Source organism: Pleurodeles waltl, chromosome 10 (assembly GCF_031143425.1).
Source record: "Pleurodeles waltl isolate 20211129_DDA chromosome 10, aPleWal1.hap1.20221129, whole genome shotgun sequence".
Lineage (NCBI taxonomy): Eukaryota > Metazoa > Chordata > Amphibia > Caudata > Salamandridae > Pleurodeles > Pleurodeles waltl.
Window position 1 is genome coordinate 265,141,018 of NC_090449.1, and position 17,836 is coordinate 265,158,853.

The following is a 17,836-nucleotide window of genomic DNA, read 5'->3' on the forward strand; positions in this document are numbered from 1 at the left end:
CCACCAGCATCCAGGCCCTCTAGAGCAACTTCCCACCCACCCATATCTGTACTCTCCTTGCCCTCTGCAGCTGCTGCAAAACTGCTTTAATTAGGCCCCCAGAGGTGCACAATCATCCGGGAGGAGATGAAATCACCCCTTACCTCCACAAGATGCAGAACATTTCGTCATACTAGTGGCTGCCCCAAATTGTCCAGAACAGCTATGCCCTCCCCTTCCTTGACACCCCTCCAGGCATGCCTCCAACTCCAGACGGAGGGAGGGAGTGAGTGAGGGAGGGGTGTGTGTGTGTGTGTGTATGTGTATATATATTACATATATATATATATATGCCAAAGAGAGGGTACAAGCATCAGAATGCCTAGATTGGCTGTGGCTCCTGTTACTTTCTGTTGCCAAATAAGGCCTGTCCTATCCCCAGTCTACACCTTCTGAAGTTATTCCCCAGGAAATACAAGTTTAAAATGCTCACCATGGCACACATTTTCATGCCTTGGATTCAGGAGACTGGATAATGGCTTTGGATTCACAGGACGCCTATTTTCACATCCCCCATCCTACAGTCCCACCTGCACTATCTATGGTTTCTGGTAGGCCACAAGCACTTTCAATTTTCAGTGCTTCCCCTCGACCTTACCCGTGCACTTCTGGTGTTCATGAAAGTGATAGTGGCGGTCAGTGCTCATCTTCAAAGGTTGGGAATACCTGTATTGCCATACCTCAAACTGATTCCTGAAGATGGACTAGCCTCAGTCTGTCATGGACCATGTTCCCTCTAATTATTCTTCCTCGTGCTGCAATAAAATGTTTATATGCACTCAACTCTTGCTTGTGTGCCTAACCAACTGGTTAGATGGGCAACTAGAGAAATTGACCAGCTACCACTTAAAGTTAGATAACAAGCATTAATGTTACTCCTTAGTCACTGATTAGTTTAGGAACTAAATAAGTCATCATATATGCACTCTGTCACTCGTTTTTGTACTTGTGCATTAATTAATCGCTTATTCATTCTTGCATTCATCCCCTTAATCACAATTCAAAATATACACACATTTAGCCACATGTGCAAAATATGCAAGATGTTCTGCTGTGTATACTCCTGTGATTCTTTACTAAGCAGTATCTTTCTGAATCCACGAGTTGTCTGCTTCTTAACTCAGTAGTCTGGGGGTGGGGGCAGCCAAGTTCCTCTGGAGGAGTCAAGGTCTTTCTTCTTTTCACACTTCCTGGACTCAAATTGCCCTGACTTCACTTGGTTATTCTCCCACTAACAAAAACAGATACAAAGAGATGATGTACCTGCTTAATACAGCACAACAATTCTACCCCTGCACCATAGCCCAGTACAAACATTATGAACAACAGCATAAAGCTGCAGCACAGCTACTGCACCCTGTAATTGCTGTAATATCCCTACATTTTAAATATTACCACAAGGGTGGTTCGAATGTGTTTTTTAAAACATGCCATAAGAGTATTTCTGCATTTTTTCACATATTTTAGCACTTCCTCTATAGTAATATGCACAGACATGTAGACCATCATTACTAGGTCCTTGGGACACCCACATCAAAACACTTACAGGGAACCTATACTCCTGATTCAGCCCATGAGCAGCCAAATCTGTACTATCCTCCACTTGTAATAAGGGCTTTACAAGTGTATTTAGGTTGACTTGCTCTATCATCACGAGGTAATATCCTATAGGGGAAATTGTGTTACCACTAGTTATTACCTCCTGATTTAGAGAGTTATTCCTTTTGAAACAATGTTAACTTTTAATTTTGATCATTTTTCTTTCTGCAGTAGTACCAACCAATGTTCCTCCCTCTAATTATTCTTCCTCATGTGCGGCAATAGAATGTTTGTCTGCACCCTTTTTTTTTTTCTTGTGTGTGCAACCGAGTGATGAAATATGCAACTTAGTAAATCAGACAGCCAACCCTTAAGTTAGATGTAGGAAGTTGGCTCTCTATATAGTGCACTAAAATGAAATACAGTCGACAGAGAGTCCAGTGGATGCCCAATTTGTATTGCAAAGGCAAAAGTAGATAGGACTAATGCTCTGTTTGTGTTAGTGTGGCGAGCAGTTAAGCTTATCAGATGGTAGTGCCAAGCATTTGTTATACTCTCAGGGGCAATAAATGAGACGCACACTCAGAGAGTAAATCCGAGACCAATTTAGAAAAAAATAACAATTATTTGAATATATGTTTTAAACTCAAAAACTACTTAATCCGGTAAGTAGACTTTCAAGCATAAATGCTTCGCAGCTTAAAAAATAGACAGTGCAATTTTCAAAGTTCTCTCAATGTTATCCTATGAAGGAAAACAAATGTCAAGCAAACACAGGGTTAACAATGACTTACAGAGCCAATCTGGGTTCCTTGAAGCTACAGCTGCAGGAAGAGTCTTTTTGTGCAGAGTTCGGTGAGGTAAGCAGGCAGGCCGAAAGGGCTGGTACCGGTTCAGCTGCTGTTTCTTCCTCTTCTTCTGCGGTGTCGACTCTTCTTTTTCCTCCTTCTTCGTAGGTAGTCATGATCTGAGTTCTAGGATTCAGGGGTGGCACCTAAATACTCAATTTAGGGGTGTTACAGGGAGTGTCAGGCGGTAGCCAATGCGCTGACCACCTTTAGGGTGACTACACCCTTCTTATGACCACTTCAGCTGGGAAGTGGGCCTAACACTAACCCTAGTGGCCTAATGCCTTCCAAGCAAGATGGAGACATTTGAAAAGTAGTGTCCACTTCAACTCATCCACTTTGGGGTAGGACTGGCATGAATTGTGCACTCCTCCTAATTTAACTGATTTTCCCACCTGTGCTGTTGCCAAAAGTGGGTCAGGCAGGGTAGGCGGTCATCACCACCATCTTGAGAGACCTGGGTTGCATTTCAAAGGCAGAAAGGCATTTGAAGCTCTCCGTGCTGGAATATCCATCCTGCTCTGGAACAAGGAGTTTTCACCTCCGCCAAGGCAGGTCTTTGTTCTGGGCCTCTGAAAGCATTAACCCTCACCTCAGAGGGTCAAACTCGGTATAGGGTGGCTACATTGGTTTGTACCAGTCAGTGAACACACCAGTAGCTGTTTAGTTTTTCAGGGGGCACCTCTAAGGTTATTAATAAATCCATCACTGGTGTCAGTAAGGTTTATTATTCTGAGATGTTTGACACCAAACATCCCAGGATTCAGAGAAACCATCATGTAGCTGGGGAACACGTAATGACCAGTGTCCAGCACATGCATTCAAAACGGCTTCCCTATGCCCTTATTATGTCACAGGATAGACAGAGACACAGCAGGGGCATATATGCTCATGCATATATGCCCTCACAAGTGTCTGGATGCTCCCAGCTTTAGGGGTGACTTACTCCTGGCACATGCTGTGATATGGGGACCTGGCACACAGGGGTGTGTGACAGGTCGTATTTTCAATTTAGCCTGCACTAACACATGCAGTCTGCAATGGCAGTACTATGTTGGGTTAGGTGAGGGGTTCCTGAGTGTGGCACAATGGGTGCTGCAGCCCTTAGAGACCTTCCTGGGTGCCTCAGGCCCTAGGTACCGGGTTACCATTTACTAAGGACTTAAAATGGTAGCTAAAGAGTTTGCCAATTGTGCAAAACAACTCTGCAGTTTTGGGGAAAGAGATCTGGCGCTGGGGACCTGGTTAACTGGGGCCCAGTGCACTAACGGTCAAAGCCACATCAGAAACCAGGCAAAAGTGGGGGCTAACCATGTCAAAAAGGGTGCTTTTCTACAGTAGATAACACGCATTAAAATTACTCTTTAGGCACTGATTAAGTCATCATACATGGCAGTCTGTCACTCGTCCTTGTACTTGTGCATCCATTAATCACTTGTTCATTCTTGCATTTTCCCACAACCACAATACAACACATAATCAAATTCAGCTACATATGCAAGATAAGTTAAAAGTAGAAAAAAGAAAACATGCTAGTGCCTACAAATGGCAGACCTATGCTTGCAAAGCAGCAGGTGGGCATGCATTGCACCATGGTGGTGAACATCTTGCAGTGGTATTGTACATTGTGTATAGTTTCAGCTGACTGCCACATTAGAATTGCGTTGGCCATCCTGCAATTGTAAAAACAATTATACCTTATGGGATAGTATCATTCCATGATGGTCAGCTAGTTTAGACGCAGCTGATGTTAAGGTTTCTGTTTACTAACAGATAAAGTGAGCATCAAGCAAGTAGCCAGTTAGCATAGTCATTGGAGCTGTTGCATGATTTAAGTATGACAATAAAAAGAGGAGAAGGAACTAAATAAAAAGGGCCTATAAAAAGGGCCTTTAGTTAGAAAATGGAAAACCAAAGACTGGCCTACCAGCTTTCTCACTGAAGCCCACTCATTTTCAGACGGATATGCACATGTGATTAGACAAATGTTGTCCCTTACAGAATGAGAGCCACTAACTGAAGTGTGATGAACAATTGCCCCATGATCTGTGCTGTCATGAACGGAAGGAGTGTAAATGACACCCGTGCAGACCAGTGGCAGAAGAGGGCTGACCAAAAGCCCCTCTCTCTATATATGTATATTTAATGATCGTTTTACAAGATCTTGATAGACAAGCCTATCAGGCCTTCCCAAGAGAACCTAGCAAGAATCATTACAGTGCAGATCTTGTACCACTAAAATTTGTAAAAGGAGGGTAACTGACAACAAACTCCTTGCCTAAAAACGGTAATTTGTGAGATTTCATGTAACAAAATACATCGGCAGTCTTTAATAAGGTGCAATAACTACCCTTCTATAAAAGCCTATTGGCTTTAAAAGGTGTTTCATAATCCCTGGGCCTGCATTTTTAGTTGCCACTTAAAGTGCACTCTATCACCATCAGCAGAAGCACCGACGGCAGGAGAGCCTAATAATCAACTTTAAATTAACAGTATGAACAAACTGCGGAAACACAAGCCTCTGCTCTGCCACGTCAAATTAGAATCTGAGAACACTTTTGTGTCTACATTAATTCTGACACACAGGTGAAAGTGGAAACTCATGTACATGTAGCTTGTAATGCTATGCTGTATTGTCTCAAACTTGATGCACACGGAACTCATACCTTATACACCCTCATTCCCAAATAAAGCACTAAGCAAGGCCACAGGGAGGCCCAAGAAGGCACTACAAATAAATCTGAGTGGTGTATCAAAACACCACATTTCACATTGCTGTTCTCTGAGGGTTAATAGAGGAACGTGGCAGACTGGGTTTAGACAACAGGGAAATCTCTGGGAATTCTCCCTACTGCTTCAGCATTACTAGAGACAAGAACATGTCTTTACAAATGCATTTAGTAGCACAGCTGAGCACTTTAATGGCTCCAATGAACCAATTAATTAATTCAGTGGAAAAAGTTGTGGTGCATGCTGATTGTACATCTCTACAGGGGAGGGAAATCTGGACATGGTGCTCTTTCAAGTGTTTCCTCCCGAACGACTCCAGGGCATTTGGGCTCTGATCCCAGTGTTTCAACCTTTGACCTGGGTCATCTGTTGTGATGAGTTTTCTAAAAAGGCTGAGCCATCTGTACCCCCAAACACCATTTGTGATGCCTCAGTGGGACCTCAATCTGGTCCTCACCTTCCTCAAGTGCACTCCATTTGAGCTAATGCAGAGGTACCTTTAAAACGTTGGCAAACAATCTCTGTAATGTTCCATGACTTCTGGCAACAAGGTCTTGGTTCCAGCTACAGTGTATCTCAACTGCCTAGCAAGGCTCCTCCTGACCACAAGGGACCTATACCTGATAATTTGACAACGGCTGTTGCACACATCATGAAAGTTATCTGGTGTCAAGGGAAATTTGTTTTTTGATTGCTACTTACGCACCTTATGTTGTGAGTCCTTCAAAGACACAATGCCCATCTCCATGGAGGCGCCAACACTCTCAGCACACCACCTGTACTACCATCCTCCTCATATGCCCACGATCTGCCAGTTAATAATACTGTTCTTGTGTGCCTTCCTAGAACGGATGGGTAGTTGCAAGCCAAAGATCATTACAAAGTTCCATTGTGCCATAGTTGTCGCGCTGCTGCGCGCGGCACGAGCCGTACATTCAGCTTGGGCTGCGGCACGCGGTCTAAAGGCGCGCCGAGTCCCCAGCCTGCTCTGCACCTTACAAGGCCCCAAACTGGGCATGGGGCCTCGTTCTTTTTTAGCGCACTGCGCTCCCAGGCAGGTCTGACCTCCCCCACTCACCTGTTCTTCTTTTCTTCTTCTTTTTCTTGTTGTCGTATTGTGCCTTCCTTTATGTTTTCTCCCTTTCCCATATTACCCCTCTCTTCCCAGCATTCCTTGTTTCCCTACTCTCTATGGCTCCTAGTCCATTCTGTTCTATGTGTTTTTCCCTATCTAATATGGTGTCCTTGTACTTCCTGTTGGTCACTTCCTGTTTGTTGGTATTTAAGGGCTGTGATTCTTTCTCTCCTTGCGCGGCAACACTTTCTGTTTGGATGGTGTCTTCACTCTTGCTTCCTTGTATCCTGTGCTGGTTCTCGTCTGTTCCAGTGTTTTTTCCCGTATCTTGCTCCTGTTGTTACCTATTCATTTTGTTCCTGTTGCAGGAACCTATCTTTTTGGAGGTTTTTTCCCCTTTCAGGTTTTTTTTCCCTCTGGCACTACTCCTGTGGGGCACGGCCTGCTCTTGGCGTACCCATTGCCTGCAGCACCGTGGCTACCAGAAAGAGTCGCCCCTACCTGGGCAAAGGCCGAACCTTCAGAAACAAGATCCTCGCCACTCGTTCTGCGGATTCCAGGTTAAAGCAGCACTTAAGTCGTGACAATAGTGCCCATTTTACTCTTCAGCTGCTGAGTGTGGGTGTTCTTGGATCTCCTGGGGGGGACAGTTGACTTAGTGTGTTTTTTGCCATTGCGGGAAATAAGGGCTAGGTGAAATGACCATTTATTGTTTGGTACCAAACTGAGTGTTACACTCAATGCATATTGTGTCCTTCAGTTCCCCGCCCCCCTCTCTGTGGTTTGCATAATACAACAGGGGTCAGATTTGTTAGCCTTATAAATATTATCCATGTGTGCACCATTGCATATATTTTGTAAAGTTTCTATGCTTTTATTTCATATAATGTGCCATGTTTTGGTGGCATTGCTTTCATATGCCTTTCAGTGAGTCTGTGTTTCTTAATGCGTGCATTGTTTTTATTTGATTGTTTGTTGTCTGTTGTAGTTAGTTTTGGGCCATGGTGGTCATGCTTATCAGCTAATCTGCTTAAATGGTTGGAAGCTGTGGGCCTGGTTTTCGCCATGCATGATAGGGTTGTGGGGGTGGTGGTTTGCAGTTGTCGCTTGAAATTTGTTTATTCAACTCCACTTCAGCAATGAGTGAACTTTCTGATCCACCTATTTCTTTGATTGTTCCAGGTGTGTTTTTCAAATGATAAAACCATTCAGAGTAATAATGAAAATATTTGTCGTGCAATTGAGTATATTATAAACCTTTTTCCATGTTTTACCTTGCCTTTTATGAGCTTTTCATTAATATTTTATGAACCGGGGGTCTTAGCAGAAGACAATTACCACTCTGTTCGTGCATAATCGATACTCTTTGTTTAGGTTCTTCTTTTTTTAATATGACCACATAAGCCTGTCATAAGCATTGTGGTTAGGACTCCCCAACAACCGATTTCTGATTTCTCCCTAATTCCATTACCATTGGAGGAATTCTTTACACTCTTCCTCAATTTCTTTTGCATTTGGATGTTTAAAAAACCCAATTAAAGATTCCCAACTTGAGGAATTATCTGTACCTGTTCATTTTTACAAAAGACTGATTGATGGTTCATCAGTAGGAGTGTCATGTATTTGGTTGCGTCAACATTAGCTTACAGCTGTTTGATAAGAAACAGATAATCCACGACAACATACCTAGATTACCTTGAGGCTATACTTTATTCCGTGGAACGATATGATGAGTCTCCGACACTCTGATATTGTCCTTTTGTTTGGGGAGATCATTTGATTTTCTGTTTCACCAGTTTTCTTACAAAACTGCCCACCTTGTCTCGCCACAGAAGTTTAGAGTCTTGCCTTGCGTGTATTAAACTGCAGTGAGTAATTATTAGAGTACTTTTTAGCTTGTCTCGTCCTGAATTTGACTCCGTACACCTTCCTAAAGATAATGCAGTTGTGTATAAATGCATTTAAATAATGTAAAAAAAGAAATAGTCCACTCGAGAGAACATATCTCATGAAGAAAGGAGTTAAATGACGCCTATGCCAGGGATATTTATAATTTAATTATTAGAAAATAGTGTTTATTGTTTCTGTTTCCATCATATCAGTAAAGAATGTAGAATTGTCGATCTAGTAATGGATTTGAGTTAAGGTTAAAATCGTGACATCATATCTGCAATTAAACCAAAGATTCTCTAAGTAGAAGAACAGATATATTTTCAAAATGTTTCCAGGCAGTAAGGGTTTACACCACAGTTTAGGATTTAGTGATTTATTTTATTAAATGTTACCCCCTAAAATGATACGTTTTCTTAAGCGTCAGTTACTGTGTATTTTTTTGAAAATGGTACTAAGACCTAATTAGTTTAACAACCACCCTAGCATATGCATACCGAATTATCTAAATACTTTATTACAGATGTTCTTTGTTAATAATGCCATATTATTCCAAGTTACATGTATGTATTCTTTGGTATTTCCGAAGTGCCAGTCTAGCTGCCAAGCAAATGAGTGCTGTACAGATGCCAGCTCCAGCCTTATACAGTGGGGGAGCAGGTAGAGTTAGGGGAAGGAGTGAGAGGTCAGCCTTCTTAGGGTAGTACTCCATGAACAGATGAGCTTTCAGTTTCTTCCTAAATTTTAGGAGGGTTGGCGCTGTTCTGTTGGAGGGGATGTTGTTCTTGATTCTGGTAGCATAGGCTGAGAAGGCTTGTTTTCCCCTTCCTGCAGTGTTTCATCTCTAGTCTGGCAATGTCGGAGCTCCTCGTCGGACATTGACGTTAACATATTATCAGTTTGTTAGCTAGGTAAGCAAGGGTCTTGGTGTAAAAGGCCTTTAAAGTGAGGCAGCTGATCTTTAAGGTGATCTAGGGTTGCATGGGACACAAGTGTTGTTCCTTTAACACGAGGATGTGTGTGTACAAGTTAAATAAGTCTCTTGAAATTGTCTTTTATCTGTTTCTATTTTAAGATTCTGGTAGTCACTGAGACTACAGAGAAACATGAGCAAGATTGAATTTGGCTGGTGAGGAATGTAAAATGCCCACTTTATATAAAAGTTAGAAGTCTATACATAATCTGTGCAGAAAGAAGCATTACAGGTAACATCTGTTTCAAGTACTCAACAAGGTCACTTAATATTTTAGACCTTGAAATCAGATGTTACGATGGCACATAATCGTAATGAATTAAATTATGAGAGACGCAAGCAGTATGTTATTACTATAATTTCAATGTAAAGTAAATGATCTCCTCTTTGTACAGAATTTAAACCAAAGGAAATGTCTAGCAAGAAACATTACTTGTAGATCTAAAATGGAAGTTTTTCATTTGTCACCAATACTCTCTGGTCACCATTGACCCTGTCTACAAATGGCTTTGCTCGTACTTAGCTCATGGCCTGTTATCTTTACCATAGTTCTTCAGAGTATATAATACCTCCATTGGCAACTTTACCACCTCTGTCAGATTTTCCAATGATATCTACACCAAAAGCACAAACACCTACCTCTTACCCTGCTTTCTCCTTGCTTCTCTGGTGTTAAAGACCTGGTTGTCCAGTGGTGAAACATTCTGAGATCCAACATATTAAGCTCCTCCAAAGCAGTAATCATCTAATTTCCCTCATCAAAGCCACATACCACCCTCCTTTGCCTTGTCCTTTTTATTTCTGACAGGCTTTACCTTTCATCTGATGCCATTGGTTCAGAAATTAAGGTGTAACATGCACCCCAAATTGTTTCTTTCCACAGCTGTTGCACTGGCCATGTTTCAGCATGCACCCTCAGCTTCTTTCTGGGTATGAGCACTCCACTTACTGAGCCCAATTCTAGAATGCCCTGCCTCATACTCTATGTGCATGCAACGTCCTGCCTCCCATCATTCAAATCTTCCCTCAAAACATGTTTTCTCCTCCTTCATTCTTAATCTAACATCTAACCTATCCATGATAAAAGCCGTGCAACCCCGCTGCTCTCCATGAAACTGTAAATATTTAAATTGCTTTACTCTGCCACGCTAAAATAAAAATGTATTCATTTAAATATGATTGCACTTGACCCATACACCACTTACGGTATATACCAAGTGCTCCTGTCATATGTCTGTTCCTGTCTTTGTCTATTCCTGTCTTAATACTCCTGAACCATGCACACATCATTTTCTCATGTTAATGTACCAGATTATTATGTAGAGTTTAATGTAGAATTAATATTCTTTGTGCTAAAAGAAATAACTCTTAGTTACTGATTTTCTATCGACTTCCGTTGTTAAAGTAGAATCTCATAGCATGGGTATGGATGGATTAGGTTGAGCTGAACACCGTGTATCAACAATAAGATAGTGACTGTAAAAAGGTCACCCAAAAAGAAAACCTAAGTAGCTTAAATATAACACTAATATTGACCAAAATTATTGTTTTTTTCTTTTAAGGATTCACCAGTGAAACAGAATTTGTATATGTTCCACCCTTCGCGCCCCAACGTTATCCTGGAGTTGAAAAACAACACAGAAAAAATAACAGCTTTTGATGGTATGTGTTTTACAATTGTGAAACATGAGACAACACAGGTATTTAATTTTGTTATTGCATTGGATATATTTATGATTCCATAATTTTTTAGGGAGTTTTTAGACACTTCTCAGACATCGACATTTAAAATTGAGAATTAGAAATACCCACGAGCTCCCCCTTGACAGTACCCCCCCACCACCCTCACTCGATCTACTGGGTAGAAGGAACCACGCAAGATATGGTCCTGACCCCAGGAGTGATTATTTTATTATAGGTGTCCATCAGAGGTGAACCATTTGTAAAGCCTTAATGGTCCTTGCGCGCACAAGCCCCCTTCAGTCAGAGGCAAAATAATCCAGGACTAATGCACACATTTTAGTGAATATTTGCCCAATTCCCACAATGGCATGTGTAATCGTCTCCATTCCCAAAGTTTGCTCTAGGCTGTAGTCCTAATTATATAGATGTGGTGGCCAGTTAGACCACCTTTATGCTAGTAAAAAATGTTTTGCTGACAGTAGAAATGCATTGGTCTATTTGTTACTCGTTATGGAGCCCCAGTTAACCCTCCACCATCCACTCGAACAGAATGCCACCTGGTAAGGTGGAACCTGTATCTCCATGATTTTCTGGCTTGTCCTTAATACCCCACTTAAGTTCACCTTAATGTGAGCACCACTCACAAGATGTATTTAATCGTGCACTCCTTTCCACACCCTCTCCAACATTTATCAGATTTGTCTGGGTCAATCAGGTTATTGTTATGGGGTGCGGTGCCATCTAAGCAATGTTTTACTATCTGCCTCCCTCTCCTGGGCGTGTGAGCTGCCTCCATGAGCATTCTTTCGAACCATTACCCACTGGTCATCCAAGTATGTCTGACTTCATTCTTTTTCCCAGGTTCTCTGAAAGAGCCCAACCCTTCCACCAGAAGTTTATATATCTTAAAGAGATGAGAGGGGGGTCTTTCTCTACTGTCTGCAGTTTGTCAAAGGTAGTGAGAGGCTTTCTGGCAGTCATTTTAATCTTCGGGCTCACAGTCCGGTGCCTCACCAGTGCCTGTCTAAATCTCTCTACTGCCCAAAGCCCAGAGTCTGCTTTAATCTGCTCATAAACCCAAATCGAGCCCCAAGCACATAACATCTGTCATAGTGCACCCTGCCTGTTGCCACCCAAACATACCTTCCCGCCACGGACTAAAAAACAGATTTCCTTGAATAGGAATGTACAGTGAGGGAAACATTGTTAACTCGGTTTGACCCCTTTTGATCCTGCAATCTCAGCACAGAAGTATACCGTAAACTGTGACACTGCTTATACTTTTAGGGCTATTATCAGGTGAAAGCCACATAACCACTCAAAATTGCCTGAAAGGGTATGATCCATAAAGCACCAGTACTGCCCTACTTGTGCTTCCGACTACTCCAGATGTTACCTCATCTGTGGTACTGCTTAATAAGGAGCGATATTTGATGTACGAAGAAATATATTGAAAACAAATGAATAAAAATACATTCTGTTTCTACGACTTGTTGTAAAAATCTGACAGGTATACAGACCTTTATAACATTACTTGTTATGAGAGTGTATTCAGTATCCACCAATTTTGTGTGATATATTTGAGAGCCTTTAAAGCTGTACTGCTTTCCTTTTTACATCAAAGATATCACAGCTGTATGAAATGTCTAGAGCATCTGATCCTTACAGACCTTTGATAGATGTGTTGAAATTAGACTAAAAATTCCAGCCTTCTTTAATATATAATAGGGTACACTTATTGTGCCTTAACATATTTAAAGTTAGACAAGAACCATAATCATGGAATGGACTGATGATTACTGCTAACCATTGGCCAGTAGCTCTGTTAGACTCCGATGTAATCTTTGCTGTGTTACTGTGCAGTGAACTACCTGAACATGTTGCTGCATATGTTGAGAAATACACATTGTCCAAATCTGTAAAACTGGATTTAGGTACGGTAGTGATGTTACTGATCATATTCTTGCATTTACTGTGATGGTAACTGAACAAAAGCTGGGGACCATGGCAACTCAAGTTGTTTGCTATGTAGATCATTCTGCTGTATTTCAAAAAGTGAACAAAGGACCTCTGCAAGAAACTAGATTCCTGGGGTATTAATTACTTGCTCCTGGGGTGTTAATAAGTACAAGGCATCCCGATACCAGCCCTCCTATTTGCAGAAGGCACTCTTCTGATTTCACAAACACCAGTGGGATCGCAGAAGTTGTTAGTTAAATTCACCGGCTCTGCAATCTACAAGGTTTGGAGATAAATACCTCCACTACCAGGTACATGACCGAGGGACACACTGCTGCACATGGCTGATAGAGCTGACTACCTTGAATCAGAGTTGACAATATGTATACCTGGAAATCACACATACAGAAGAGTGGTGCAACAATGCTTCACAGATCCTCGATAGTCTTCAAAAAGTATAAAGCCACTACACCTAGATGTGTCTTGCCAGCAATCAAGGTCTACTGAGCCAACGTGCAAAATGCATCATTCTGTGGTACAGAAATTTCGGGAACAGGCAACACTAGAGATCTGAAATGTAAGGATAACAATTTACTTAGATTCCCATTTAACTTTTCTCAAAGCACTCCCATCCTACCCATATGTTTTGACACAGGGCTCAGGAGGATTGGGAATCTAGCTATTTTAAAGCCCCTTCTCTTTTAGATCAGATTGTGATCAACCCCAGATCCACTTTATAATATCCTGGTTTTAGGTCCTCAAGCTTGAAAATCTTTAGAACGGTCCTTCAGCTATTAACAGATGAACTCAGGACAGTGTAAAAGCTACCTATTGTGGCCGTTTGCAGAAAGAGTACCACTGAAACATAAAAACCAGTAGCCTAACAAATAGATTTTTGGATCATAAAGTTATCCCTGCGCTTGAACTTTGTGTGGATGACAATATTCCACATCAGGCTAGAACATTGTACATTAAATTATGTTTGGTGACATTATTAACTAATAGCTATAAGTGGAAGCATAGCCCCGGTGATCAAGGCATCTGCAAATCTTGTAACTATACAGTTGAGAACATGTATTATTCTTATCCCAGATGTACAAAAGAGTCATAAGGAAGTGGCTTAGACACTTATGCTTGAATCTGGAGTTTAGGCATCAAACACCAGCACACTTGTCACTTGATGCCCTTATGCATTTGACACTGTTGAATGTCCCACCCTTGTCACAGTGCTGGAACATAGGGACTTCGGCCCTACATTTCTGGCCTGGATGCACCTATTATGTGCAGAATCCCTGGGTCAAGTGGTCGTGAACACTAAAACCTCCTATGTGTTTGGCCTTCGCTGGGGAACCAGGCAGGGCTGTCTGCTGTCGCCACTCTTCTTTGTCTTGATATTGGAACCTCTTGCGGCTTGGGTCAACGGAGACCCGTTAATCCATGGACTACACTGGACGAATGAATGGGAAGATCACATATCTCTGTACGCAGATGATATTTTATTATATGTTGCATCCCCGCACCCCTCTATTCCCAGACTTCTTGGCATATTTAATACTTTTGGTAAGCACTCGGTATACACCATTAACTAGGCTATGTCCACAATATATGTCCTTTCTGGCCGCACAGCAAGTCTGCCGCCGGGCTTTGAGGCACAAATAGTCCTAGAGGGATTCCAATACCTTGGTATCTACGTCCCCACAGATCCTACCTTATTCTATGCAGCCAACCTCCAGGGTCCCCTACGCTGCTCAAGACAGACATTCAGCATTGGCGGTCCCTCCCACTATCCCTGCTAGGGCAGACGGCCTTGTTTAAAATGATGGCCCTCCCAAGATTTCTTTATGTGTTGCAGAACACACCATTTCCAGTTCCCGCTACATACTTCAAAACCATAGAGAGTGAGGTTAGAGCCCTTTTGTCAGGAGAGGGGTCCCATATATATCTTTTGCTAATCTAACTACTGGTACGATGGAGTGATCGCATTACCAGATTTTTAGAAGTACTATTGGGCCGCCCAAAGAGCGGTCATCAATCAGTGGGTGCACCAACCCACCACTGAACCAGCGTACTGTATGGATCACTACATTTTAAGGCCTGGCAGACACCCCCACTCACTGTACACTCCCTTGAAACACTTACCCCTCATGGGCCCAACCGCCCTTACGGTTCAGATCTGTCATGTCACGCTGAAATCACTAGGCTGGAGGGATAAACGCACCCGGGTCACGCCATTATGGGATACGCCCAAATTAGGCATGCTGGGGTTGCGACACGACTTTGACAAGTGTGACCTGATTGGCATCTCCAAAGTAGGGGATTTCTGGTCACACGGCTCAGTCCTTTCATATCCAGATCTGCAAAGGAAATATGACCTTGCGAACTCGGAGACGTTTTGATGCCTACAGGTGCGACATGCACTCCAGGTGGCGATCCCCAAAGGAGAGGAACTTGCAGAACCCTTACCATTTGAGGACAGAACTATCGAATGAACCTTTGGCTCGAAATACCAGTGCAATTGACTTAAATCAAGGATGCATGCTTCCCCCACTTTTCTTCAGCTTACATCCTGCTAATTGATGTATTTCTGGTGTTTATAGCTTACTGCTTGAGTGTCTCTTTCTGATTACTTCAAAGTGCTATCTGAAATACAGAAGGGAAAAGTTAAAATACAGCGTATAAACAGGGGGTATTGGGGGAGTCTCATATCGTTCGGAGAATGCCGTCAGATGTGTGGAATACAGTTGAATGGACCCTGGAAGCGTTTGGGCTTAAGGTTTATTGTGGAAAAGCCGTAGTTTAGCGATGCCCTGAGACTTCAGGTTACTGGGCACTGAGAAATCCACCACCTTTCACTTTAGTCCCCTACCAGTCAGTCCATGCTCCTTTATCTCAAATGTGCAGGTTCCTGTTTTCTCATTTTGTGGCATTTTTTTCATTTTGTGGCATTTTTTTTCCATCTTTCTTATCATTCTTTCCCCTTTATGTATTATTTTCTCTCATGCTTTCGGGAATTGTCTGTTGAGGAAAAATAAGTGACGGTCCCCAGAAATGAGCGCTGATAGAGCTTTCACTTGCACAGGATACTGCTGTGTGGAGCAGCACATGGCCAAAAAGGTCCCCTTCTCTTTCAATGTTACCAACTGAACCAGAAACAAAGAAGTAACATATCCTCTATTCCGCCACCTGTGGGCATATTATGTGCTGAAACCCCAAGTTTGAATCAGCTCTATAACAGTGGGCAAAGTGCATTACAAAAGTATAGGAACTGGGATGCTGCATGCATTGAGGATGGGGTCAAAGAGCGTGAGGGCTGTGTCAAAAGTGTGGCTTAAAAAAATCTAAATATTCTGCAGGTTTTTTTGGAGTTTTACTGTCGGGTAGCTACATTTAAAATAACCTGCAGCTCTTATGAAAAATTAATTTAAAATCTTGTTAATGGTAAATGCACAATTGTACATTACGAAACCTCGATTTGTTAATGCACTACAGAGGTCTGTGTGTGACCAGAGAGCCACAGACTCTTGGTTGATGTGGTGGAGAATTGTAACTTGTGCATTTGTAGTGCAACATGGTCACAGCCTGGGACAGAAAGCACTGTGACTATGCAAGTCATTACTTTAAACTTGCATGACTGCTACAAAATATGCAAAAAGGTTTAAGACAAAATGGTGTTTCCAAAATGTATCTTTAAGTAATACCCAGACTTTATGTAAAGCACTTTTTACATAACTGTCCCTTCAACACCCCCCAGGGCGAGTAAGCGCTATATAAATACTATTACAATTAAAAGTACACACTTCACAGCTCAGTTGTTAACTCTTTGCACTACCACTCAAAAAGAATAATTGTTTGTCATCACAAAGCTTCGAGTGATTCGATCAATTAAGGCCAATACCGGCTCCCAGGCATCCCTTACATTTACAGATTACCCTTTGCATTTGCCGATTAACTCTTTTTGCATTTCTTTCACGCAAGCAGGCACCCCGGCAGGAAGGCGTGATAAGCTGTATGCCCTTATGTCGGTTTCACAGCAAAGGAGACTCACTTGATGAAACCTTCAGCTGAAGCATTTAAACTATTGGAATGAAATGTCCCTGGGACGCTTGTCTTTCTACAAAAAGTAGCGGAAAAAAGTATGGTCACGTTGTGCCACTCCGATCCCGCCCACTTCAATCTAAAAACAATCTGTAAAGGAAAATCTGAGCTATTGGGAAGTGCAAATGATTAATTGCCAGATAGTACGCTAGAGCTATATGGCTTATTGTGGCCATTAACTGCTGCTTGGACAGGAATGTTCCCCTGCATGGTAAATCGGTATGTTGCTCCCTACCCCCGAGTGCTCGATGGATGTAAAATTGGTATCCTGACATTTTGTTTGACTTTGCCATCATACTCATCTGTGGTATGTGCCGAGGCTTCTGGATGTTCCTAGTAAAATGTGATCCAGAACCTGTTTTATGACCAGGAGGGGTGCACCAACCGTGCCCTCACAGTAGGCACAGAACTACTGTCCTTCCCTTGGGTAAGTCACGTAAAGCAGTGGTGGCAGTGTACTGATTTTTTTCAAATTTGTTGTACGACCAGACCATTTTCCTTTGTCAAAGGAAAGCACAGACTACTGACCAACCTAATCTAAAGTTTCACTTTTATGTGAACAGACCCTTGTCGCTCACACTCAATGCATGTGTCAAGTGCTTGTATGTGTAGCAGTGTCCTACTACTATGAAGCACATGTGGTAGTAGGACTCTGCATTTGGTGAGTCTGAGTGCTGGAACTAGTATGATAGTATGATCCATTTTAGATGGCCCCTGGTTTAGCCTGTCCCAAGATAGAGGGTGGATACAGGTTCCCCTGGGCATTGGAAGTGCACTGCCTGCTTTCCAGTGATATGAACCAGACATTGAAGTGAAGGATACAGAGCTATCTTAAGAAACTGTGATGTTTGTGAATGCAGAATTTATGCATTTAGAATGGGAATGTTTGCTGGTGGGGGCTTTATAGTCGGATGTGGCGGTTAGACTGCCTTGGCTTGTAAACTAGTTCCTCAGCATTGTTTGGTGGAGAATGTTACCTGGCCCAAGAAGCATAAGATGGCGTAC

General features: G+C 42.3%; 1 protein-coding gene across 1 annotated transcript in view; it reads left to right on the top strand.

Annotated features, from left to right (window-relative positions):
- FAM234A (family with sequence similarity 234 member A) overlaps positions 1-17,836 on the top strand; it is a 318,557-nt gene that overhangs the window by 293,551 nt on the left and 7,170 nt on the right. The window contains exon 11 of the mRNA XM_069210403.1: positions 10,657-10,756. Coding sequence (XP_069066504.1) covers positions 10,657-10,756 — 100 coding nt within the window. The remainder of the gene's footprint in view (positions 1-10,656; positions 10,757-17,836) is intronic.